This window comes from Pectinophora gossypiella, chromosome 4, assembly GCF_024362695.1.
Source record: "Pectinophora gossypiella chromosome 4, ilPecGoss1.1, whole genome shotgun sequence".
Classification (NCBI taxonomy): Eukaryota; Metazoa; Arthropoda; class Insecta; order Lepidoptera; family Gelechiidae; genus Pectinophora; species Pectinophora gossypiella.
The window spans coordinates 1,388,896-1,399,944 of record NC_065407.1 but is presented as its reverse complement, the minus strand read 5'-3'; the positions used below and the strand labels follow the sequence as shown (position 1 = coordinate 1,399,944).

The 11,049-nt window shown below is 36.8% G+C and overlaps 2 protein-coding genes across 5 annotated transcripts in view; one reads left to right on the top strand and one right to left on the bottom strand.

Moving 5' to 3' along the window:
- The window catches only part of LOC126366202 (uncharacterized), a 261,987-nt gene extending 253,449 nt beyond the window's left edge, over positions 1-8,538 (bottom strand). For 2 of the 4 annotated variants that reach the window (XM_050009210.1, XM_050009211.1), the window contains exons 1-2: positions 1,723-8,538; positions 250-338 (exon numbers count right to left, since the gene is read on the bottom strand). In XM_050009210.1, the coding sequence (XP_049865167.1) occupies positions 3,697-6,969 (3,273 nt within the window). In that variant the 5' untranslated portion in view covers positions 6,970-8,538 and the 3' untranslated portion in view covers positions 250-338; positions 1,723-3,696. Of the gene's footprint in view, positions 1-138; positions 339-1,722 lie in introns of those variants that run through there. The other 2 variants (XM_050009212.1, XM_050009209.1) reach the window with 2 other exon arrangements.
- LOC126366326 (uncharacterized) lies at positions 509-9,759 on the top strand. The gene is made up of 3 exons (XM_050009440.1): positions 509-601; positions 827-1,231; positions 9,268-9,759. The coding sequence occupies exons 2-3, from the start codon at positions 872-874 to the stop codon at positions 9,757-9,759; spliced, it is 852 nt and encodes a 283-aa protein (XP_049865397.1). The 5' UTR covers positions 509-601; positions 827-871.
- Positions 9,760-11,049: the final 1,290 nt, after the last annotated feature.

Sequence of the window (11,049 nt, the reverse complement as noted above, 5' to 3'; positions counted from 1 at the left end):
AGTTATTACTTGTACACGTACGTAGATACACATCATTACACAAGTACTCATTTCATACTTTTATATCTCTCAAAAAATACCTTTTAATTGTCGCGACGACTCTTTTACACTTATATATATCTATCTATAATTATGTATATAGATAATCAAAGAATTATGAATCTATTGTAGGGATGTGAATGCACACATACTAGACTGACGTCGCGAATACCAGTCAGTATGTGTAGATAGGATGTAACTCTTACTCACTCATAGGTTCCTATGTCAGTGATCAGATCCTCAATATGGCTTTCCTTACACCTTTCCTTTCACCTCATGGATACGGATTACTTCTCCATCTGTAAGTTTAAGAAACATAAATGAACTACTGTTTGGTGATACAACTACCACCTACTTGGTGACACATCACCCTGCAGAATGTAAGCTTATCTCTCTTAATGACTCTGGCTGAACACCAGCGTATGTGATCTTATTAGTCACTCTTAGGTATTACTTTATGTCAGTTAATTGCCCTCTTATACATGACCCTTTCAATGGTGTGCTTATCAGCACTTAGTTAGCCGAGTAAGACTTATTCATTAGTGTGCATGCCAGCACTTGGGTGGCCAAGAAGGCCCTATTCATCAGTGTGCCCGCCAGCACTTGGGTGGCCAAGAAAGCCTCTTATAACAGTGTGCACGCCAGCACTTAGGTGGTCAAGGAAGACCTCTTCAACGGTGTGCACGCCAGCACTTAGGTGGCCAAGAAAGCCTCTTATAACAGTGTGCACGCCAGCACTTAGGTGGTCAAGGAAGACCTCTTCAACGTTGTGCACGCCAGCACTTAGGTGGCCAAGAAAGCCTCTTATAACAGTGTGCACGCCAGCACTTACATGGCCAAGAAAGCCTCTCATAACAGTGTGCACGCCAGCACTTACATGGCCAAGAAAGCCTCTCATAACAGTGTGCACGCCAGCACTTACATGGCCAAGAAAGCCTCTCATAACAGTGTGCACGCCAGCACTTACATGGCCAAGAAAGCCTCTCATAACAGTGTGCACGCCAGCACTTACGTGGCCAAGAAAGCCTCTCATAACAGTGTGCACGCCAGCACTTACATGGCCAAGAAAGCCTCTCATAACAGTGTGCACGCCAGCACTTACATGGCCAAGAAAGCCTCTCATAACAGTGTGCACGCCAGCACTTACATGGCCAAGAAAGCCTCTCATAACAGTGTGCACGCCAGCACTTACGTGGCCAAGAAAGCCTCTCATAACAGTGTGCACGCCAGCACTAACGTGGCCAAGAAAGCCTCTACATTTGGTGCACCATACTCTTAGATGCAACCTGGCCAGGAAATACTTCTACGATTGCGGGCTACTCATTTGGACAACGGTAGCCAAGGGAGGCTTCTACAATTGCAAGCTATGCATACAGACAACGTCTTCAATTGTGGGCATTACTTATTGATGCCCCCTAAAGAGTACTCATCTATCTTTACAAGTCGCATTGCCGGCCGGCCATTTTAAACACAAGTTATCAAACAGAATTTGGCATCATCGTTAGTAAAATTATAGTCAGAATAATAAAAGGGAGTTATATCACCACTACGTAGCTTTGGTAACAGCATCAGCGGGACTTTCTGCACTTTTTCACTCATATAAAAGTTAAACTCACTTTAACTACTTTCTTAGAAAACTAGCTTGTCAAGACAAGATTTAAGACATAGACAAGATTCACTTACTGATAGAAAAATTAGCGGGCTTCCGTTTCGGTGTTGCTACTTGTGACATTCCATATTTAGAATCGTGACTCATCGTCACGACACTCCCGACGAACGAAGAATTTGAGGGACATCGTGACGGCGTCAACCAGCCTTCGTCACGACACTCCCGACGAACGAAGAATTTGAGGGACATCGTGACGGCGTCAACCAGCCTTCGTCACGACACTCCCGACGAACGAAGAATTTGTCATAGTAGGGCGACCAAGTTGGCCGTCCATTCCCTTATCTTTTCCAGGGCTCTCGTGGCAGCGGCACGCACCGGTCTAGACTCATTATTATCATTCTCTTGTTCATTAACATCATTTTCTGATTCATTAACAACTTCAGTAATATCATTATCTGGTTCACTGACAACTTCAGTAACCCCATCAATTATTCGTTTAGTGCTGTCTCTTACAGTTTGCATTTCTATATCATTATCTTTATTTTGTATATTAGTAATTACCTCTTCAGGAATGTCTATAGGCCTTGAATCATTCACAGAACCAACTATTCTTGTTCTCTTTAGAGTTTGACCAATATTTTCAGAACTATTCTCAATATTCTCATTATCAAAATCCTCAACTTCAAGCGGATACAACTGAGTGATTGATCTCGTATATATCTTGTTTCCAACTTTAACATTAGCTACTCTACAAAATCCATCTTTGCTTGTAGTAAGTGAGACTATTCTACCCACTTTCCAATCTTCTCTATTTTTTGTAAGTATCTCCTTTTATTTGTACTACAGGTAGTTCTTTAGGTATTAACTGAGACTTAATTCTTGGCTCCTTTAATGAATTTTGAAATCTTTCCCGAAGACTAGAAAGATATCGGTTCATAAACATGTCTTTAAACTCATCCAGAATTACTAAAGCTCTTTTCCAGCCTTGAATCAAATCTTGTTTCGTTGTTGTGCCTTCAATAAGAATATCTTACTCACTTATTGTCTCTGTCCTGATACATTTACCCATCATCAAAAAATCAGCTGGTTTCAGTATATGCACCATTTCTGAATCGACACAGGTAAGTGGTCTTGTATTTAAAATAGCTTCAATTTCTTTAATAACTGTATTGATTTCACTGTCATTTAACAAATGTTTATGCAATGTTCTCTTCATACAATGCTTTACTAGACTCACTAGTCTCTCATAAAAACCACCAAACCATGGTGATAACTGTGGTATAAATTTCCATGTAATTTTATTCTCTTTACAGTATGGATTGGTTAGAAGCTCTGATATAAGTTTGAATTGTGAAGCATTGTCTGAAACTATCAAACCAGGAGTCCCTCTTGTAGAAATCATTCGTCTTAGAGCAAGTAGCGCTTCTTTAGCAGATAAATCTTGTACCATTTCTAGATGTATAGCTCTTACAGCTAAACAAGTGAATAAACAAATCCACCTCTTGGAAACTCCATTTTCAGTCTTTACTAATATTGGTCCTAAATAATCAAGTCCAGTAAATGTAAAAGGTGAACTATAGTTCACTCTTTCAGCAAGAAGTGCAGGAGTAGGCGGAAGTTTGAATGGACCGCCCCCATGCTTGATACAGCTCGAACACTGTCTTATAATCTTTTGAACTTGAGCTTTACCCTGTGGTATCCAGTACAACTTCCGAATTAAACTCAGTGTATGATTGGCTCCAACATGGTAGTTGTCTTCATGTATTCTCTTTATTAAACTATTTGTGAAGTCACAGTTCTTGGGCAATAAAATTGGGTATTTCATGTCAAACAACCATTCAGTATTTTCAAATCTTCCTTTGCTTCTTAACAAACCATCATCATCTTTAAATAATCGTAGATTACGACTTAAAGCAGTTTCTTTCATATTAACCTCATCAGGAAAATAAGTTTCTTGTATTCTTTTCATTTCTTCTATTTCTTTTGACTTACTATCGTGTTTACTAGTTTTACTTTCTTCTTTATTATTAATTAATGACTTTGTAACTTCATGAACATTCTTTGCCATTTTCATTTACTATACATACTACAGCTGCATAAGCCTTCGTTGATGCATCTGTGAAACAATGTAACTGATTTTCTTTACTTTCAAAGTCCTTTGTATAATATCTGGGTATTTCTTCCTGTTCAGTTTCTAAATTATTATATATGTTTCTCCATTCTTCAAATAATTCTTTGGGTAACTTTGAATCCCATTTAATTTTGCTTTTCCATAGATCTTGCATGAACAATTTTGGTGACAACAACGATGGTGCAACAAATCCACATGGATCGTAAATAGAAGCAATTGTCCTTAAGACTCCTCGTTTAGTAGTTTGTAAGTCAACATTGTTTGGTCTCAATTGGATTGTATCTTTGTTTGTGTTCCAGTCTAAGCCGAGAACCTTGACAACTTCTTTGTCAAGTACATCTGGTATCTTCTCTTTAAATTCTTTCGAGTTGGAACTCCACTCTCTTAGATTCATAGATATCTTCTCAAATTCCCTTTTTAAATTGTTGTATAATGTAATCGCTTGTAATGTCGTCTTCGTCCCAGTAACCAAATTGTCTACATATATGTCGCCAGAAACTTGCTGTACAGCCTTATTAGCCGACTGCATCAAATGGTATTTGATAGTAGCGTTTAACAAGAATGGACTAGATATGACCCCAAACGGTACTCGACAAAAGCGAAGGTGTATAATATTGTCATCAGTAGCTGCTTTCGTTATATCTTTGAGCCATAGAAATCTAGTAACATCTTTACTGTCATCTTGAAGTCCAATTTGTAAAAATGCCTTTTCAACGTCTGCTGTTATTGCTGTTTTATGAGATCTGAATCTTATCAATAATCCTGTTAAATCTTCTAGTAATACTGGTCCAGCTCGAAGACATTCATTGAGACTAACTCCTTGTTTCAGTTTTGCTGACGCATCATATACAATACGAACAGCTTTTCCAGGTGTCTTTACTCCATGATGTGGCAGGTAATGTATGGTATGTATACTGTGATCTATTTCATCAGAGGGAACAGTTTCAATGATTCCATCTTTAAGTTGGTTTCTAATTGTCTCATTATATAACTTCAATGTATCTTTATCCATTCGTCTTAATAAATTGATTAATCTTCCTGTCACTAGTCCAAGATTAGTAGGTAGAGTAGAAACATTATTATTCCATGGCCAGCATACAAAATATCTCTTGTCCTTGTATTTTGTGTTATCATTAAAGTTCTTCATAGCTTCTTCCTCTTTAGTAGTGTTGGGAGAGTCAGTAATTCCAATACATTCAAGGTCCCATAAGTTCTTCAGGTGCATGTTGTCTAAAGGTAAGTCCGGTTTATTCAATTTTGTTTCTTTATTTGACTGAAAGTAAGTAATAACTGATAAATTATCTATATTTTTCTTTTCTGTTTTCCCTGTCAACATCCATCCAAATTTAGAATCCACTAAAAATAAGTTCTCACTTATTTGTTTCTTTGTTGTGTCTATAACCGTGAAATAATAGTCATTGCCGATGAGGATGTCCACTTGGTCTCCAAGTGAACCATCGTCTGCCAAGATACATTCATTCTTCCAATGATAAAGTTCTTCTCCAGGATAACTAACATGCTGTGCAATGGTTGGTACAACATTGGCATACAGTACGACTTCTTCGTTAGTTCTGGTAAGTATATTTAATTTCACTAATGGACTATCATATTCCAATGGTTGATCAGTTCCGAAGGTGAAGACGGAAAGATGGTGTTCTTCTATTACAGCTAAATTCAATTCAGTAGCAATCCTCTTTGTTACATATGAACGTTGACTGCCAGAGTCCATAAGGATCCGACAATTCACTTTGTCGCATTTATTTTCATTTAATGCAGTAACTACTGCTGTCTGTAATACCGTTGTAGAATTTCCAGATTTGACTGAAGTATTTGTATGCAATGTTTTCACTTTCACAGAATCACAAACTTTTGGACATAAAGCTCTGTTATGCCTTCCTCCACAATGTATACATTTTTTATTTATTTTACATGACTTACTCCAGTGACCTTGAACAAAGCAATAAAAGCATCGGCCCTTTAATTTGATTTGTCTGTCCTTAATAGTTCTTACAGTCTTACATTGATCATTGTAATGTGCTCCTGAGCAGAAAATACAATTTAATCTTGGTTTTTTCATGTTTATATCTTTCTCATATGAATTTTCAAATTTTCTTTTATTAGGAAGCATTCTATTATTATTGTAATTATTATTCTTGTAGTTAGGAGCAAATCTCATTTTCATTTTCCAATCCTGATGTTTATCCTTCAAATTCTTAAAATGTTCTTGGATCTTAAACCTTCTTGAACCGCTTGACGGTTTATGTTGGTTCACACTATCTGTACCGTGGAATGTCTCAACCGTGTAATGTCTAATTTCCTTTTCACTCTTCTCTTGAGCAATTCTATTAGCATCCTCTCTTGCTGAAATAATAATCTCTAATTGTTTTCTCATATCTTCAATAGAATCTGTCTTTAACAACATCTTTAACTCATACACTATCTCTTCAGGAAACTTTTCAATAATAATAAACCGCAGATGGTTATGGTTAGTATTCTCACCAAGTGAATTTAAAACTCGTAGATGCCGCTCTACTTCATTAAGAGTTCTCCGACAATCTTCAGCAGTCTTGTCCGCAGCCTTAATTTTATATAAGGCAGCATAGTGAGCATCAATTATGTAATGTTCCTTACCATATCGTTCCTTAAGAATCGATACAGCAATCTGATAGTTTTTATTTGTAGTTTCTAATCCTTCAACAGCTCTCTTCGCATCTCCAGATAATGAAGCCTTCAAGTACAATAATTTGTCCACGTCCGGTAAGTGTCTACTATCAATATTTGATGTGAAATGGTCCCAGAACTGTTGCCATTGCAACACATCACCACTAAATTCAGGTAAGTTCAATTTTGGTAATTCACTATAAGTAGCTTTATTTGACCGTTCACTTTGGTCTTCACGCAAATCTTTTAACTTTATGGTCAACTCTATGAGGATTTCCTCGGAATTTAATTGAATAGCACTAAACATTGAGATGTCATCAGCAGATGGTTCGATACTCAATCGAAAATAATTGTTTAATTCAGTTGAAAAACGAGAATGAAGATTTTCCAATTTCTTGGTAGCAATTTCTGCTTGCTGTTTGTCAATATCACTTATTTCCTTTTGTAAGAATGTTTCGCACTGTTTCGTCACAATCTCGATATGATTTATTACATCTTGGAGTCTAGAAATTAGTAATGACTCCATCATTCGTAAGTAAACCGGTATATGCCAACAAGATTCTTAGCTGAAAATATTTACACACAGTAAGTATTCAAACGTCAAACATTTAGATTTTCTCTAATCGTAATCAGGTAAGTATTCTATTATTACTCTTTACGACAAGTACATTCATAAACTTATAATTCTTTTTAGCTAGAAAATTCAAAATATAATGGCGTCGGTCCATAACAGAGAAAACTCGACAAAAATAATTATCGTAAGTACGTATGTATGTACCGACCATATTCCATCATAAAACAAGCTCATTACTTTGCGTTTACAATGTAAAACAACTTCAATATCACTCATGAAAACTGATTATACGATATTTAGAAACACAAACTTACTGCATCAGCCATGATTACAATCTTACAGTTTATCTTACGAAAATCTCGAAATATAACGATATCTCAACAAATTCTTTTACTCACCAAGCAAATCCAATCACAAACTGTGAAACTATTCACTATTTAACTCTTATCACAAGGTATTTTATTTAAAATAAGAACTTTTCAATCTCTCTATGTCAAACTTTTCTGAAGAAAACGAGCAAAGTAATGTTGCCAACATCACGTTGAAATATTCCTCTCTCGTGAATATACCTTAAAAAATATTATGTTGATTTCTTAACTCTCCATTAATAGCGTATATCATTAAATAATACACACAATTTTTTCTTCTTATTTATACGTAATTCAGTTTACAACAACCAAGAATTTCATACAAAATTATGAACTTCAAGTTAATATTATTTACCCACTCGTAAATATTTTACCCACAATCGGGATCATTTTATTAAACAGCAACACTGAGGTTCTTTCTCTCTCGTTCTCGCGAAACAGAAATAGTATTTCCGGTGTAGTTTGTTTACACACCAATAATCATAAATTCACGTCATTTGGGAACACAAATAAATGTAAACAACATTATAAATCATAAAATCATTTTCTATAATGTATTTCAACACAAACAAACACAATATCTCGTAAATAAAACATAATTTGATCATAACTTGTTTCGCCGCTTTCTACCACAATGGCGTCGTTTCATTCATCAAATTTTCGTATCATTTTTCTACAACAGAACTCTTTTACGTACCTTTTCTGTCAGACAGCACATATTTAACCAAAATATGAATCTTCGTAATCATTCTAGAATGTCATCGTGTCTAGAATTATGGATTCACCTCAGATTTCTTTTCATTTTCGTTCGTAATAACCACGAATATAGACCAGTGCCGCCATCTAGTGCCCTTTTACAGTATTACTGTCAGATGACCAATTTTGAACATTTATTCATTTTCATCATAAAACTTGTCTTATATGCCTTTACAACTCTTGTCATGTATATTATTTTCTACTTATTTTCTTTAGGTAGCTTACAGCCTCATTTACACATGGATATTCTTATTTATAACCAAGCAAATGCCAATTATAATGCTATCACATATGAATTGTAAAACATCATCATATCAGAATAAATAAAGGAGAAGGAAAGCCACATATACCACTCTTAGATCTGACTGACATTAATATCCCAGCATCTCCATGTCGCGACGACTCTTTTACACTTATATATATCTATCTATAATTATGTATATAGATAATCAAAGAATTATGAATCTATTGTAGGGATGTGAATGCACACATACTAGACTGACGTCGCGAATACCAGTCAGTATGTGTAGATAGGATGTAACTCTTACTCACTCATAGGTTCCTATGTCAGTGATCAGATCCTCAATATGGCTTTCCTTACACCTTTCCTTTCACCTCATGGATACGGATTACTTCTCCATCTGTAAGTTTAAGAAACATAAATGAACTACTGTTTGGTGATACAACTACCACCTACTTGGTGACACATCACCCTGCAGAATGTAAGCTTATCTCTCTTAATGACTCTGGCTGAACACCAGCGTATGTGATCTTATTAGTCACTCTTAGGTATTACTTTATGTCAGTTAATTGCCCTCTTATACATGACCCTTTCAATGGTGTGCTTATCAGCACTTAGTTAGCCGAGTAAGACTTATTCATTAGTGTGCATGCCAGCACTTGGGTGGCCAAGAAGGCCCTATTCATCAGTGTGCCCGCCAGCACTTGGGTGGCCAAGAAAGCCTCTTATAACAGTGTGCACGCCAGCACTTAGGTGGTCAAGGAAGACCTCTTCAACGGTGTGCACGCCAGCACTTAGGTGGCCAAGAAAGCCTCTTATAACAGTGTGCACGCCAGCACTTAGGTGGTCAAGGAAGACCTCTTCAACGTTGTGCACGCCAGCACTTAGGTGGCCAAGAAAGCCTCTTATAACAGTGTGCACGCCAGCACTTACATGGCCAAGAAAGCCTCTCATAACAGTGTGCACGCCAGCACTTACATGGCCAAGAAAGCCTCTCATAACAGTGTGCACGCCAGCACTTACATGGCCAAGAAAGCCTCTCATAACAGTGTGCACGCCAGCACTTACATGGCCAAGAAAGCCTCTCATAACAGTGTGCACGCCAGCACTTACGTGGCCAAGAAAGCCTCTCATAACAGTGTGCACGCCAGCACTTACATGGCCAAGAAAGCCTCTCATAACAGTGTGCACGCCAGCACTTACATGGCCAAGAAAGCCTCTCATAACAGTGTGCACGCCAGCACTTACATGGCCAAGAAAGCCTCTCATAACAGTGTGCACGCCAGCACTTACGTGGCCAAGAAAGCCTCTCATAACAGTGTGCACGCCAGCACTAACGTGGCCAAGAAAGCCTCTACATTTGGTGCACCATACTCTTAGATGCAACCTGGCCAGGAAATACTTCTACGATTGCGGGCTACTCATTTGGACAACGGTAGCCAAGGGAGGCTTCTACAATTGCAAGCTATGCATACAGACAACGTCTTCAATTGTGGGCATTACTTATTGATGCCCCCTAAAGAGTACTCATCTATCTTTACAAGTCGCATTGCCGGCCGGCCATTTTAAACACAAGTTATCAAACAGAATTTGGCATCATCGTTAGTAAAATTATAGTCAGAATAATAAAAGGGAGTTATATCACCACTACGTAGCTTTGGTAACAGCATCAGCGGGACTTTCTGCACTTTTTCACTCATATAAAAGTTAAACTCACTTTAACTACTTTCTTAGAAAACTAGCTTGTCAAGACAAGATTTAAGACATAGACAAGATTCACTTACTGATAGAAAAATTAGCGGGCTTCCGTTTCGGTGTTGCTACTTGTGACATTCCATATTTAGAATCGTGACTCATCGTCACGACATTAATGTCTAATTTGCTGAATATACGATTTAAAAAAAATGTTTCCTTATCTAGCTTCATAAACGTATTAGATATATTAGGCTGGTGATACACAGCGTCAAAAGCGTTGCGATAAAATTAAATTAATGATATTATATTATGTATAGTTTCGGATTATCCGTTAGTTTTGGTTACGAATAATATACTTTTAGGAATTATAATAGTAAAATATAAATAAGTAAATGATAAGGGTCATAAATGTAAAATTATAGTGTAAGTCCTCATACATACATATTATATAACATAACGTAATTTCTTTATTTAGACCATACCTATTCGAAAACATCCGTACCTTATAATACCTATTTGTTAGTACAATTCACTTAACTTTATGTTAGTACTTTATAATTTTGTATGATTTGACCGGATTTGACTCGCTTAAATTAAGTTCAGATAACGACTAGGTACAGGCAGCTAGGCGAGCTTCCGCCATTTCGAAAAGACAATGCTAACAATAAGTATTAAATATTTTTCTCTAATTCTCTATTTTATTAGAATTTAAAACCTGCTCCAAGTGCTGCAACTGCCCAAAGAAGAAAAAACAATTTAATATTATTATAACGTCAAAATTCGTACGCACGCACTCAAGTAAAACGTTTGTCCCAGTTAAACGATATCCGATATTGATAGAAAATGTTCTCAGTGTAAAACAGGCTTTAACGCTTGATGACATTAAAAGTACCAACGTTGTCATGGCAATGTTTGAGTTTGACTTTGACAACATTACCAACCAAACAAGCGGTTTTCTTCAAGTTTTCTTTCTCA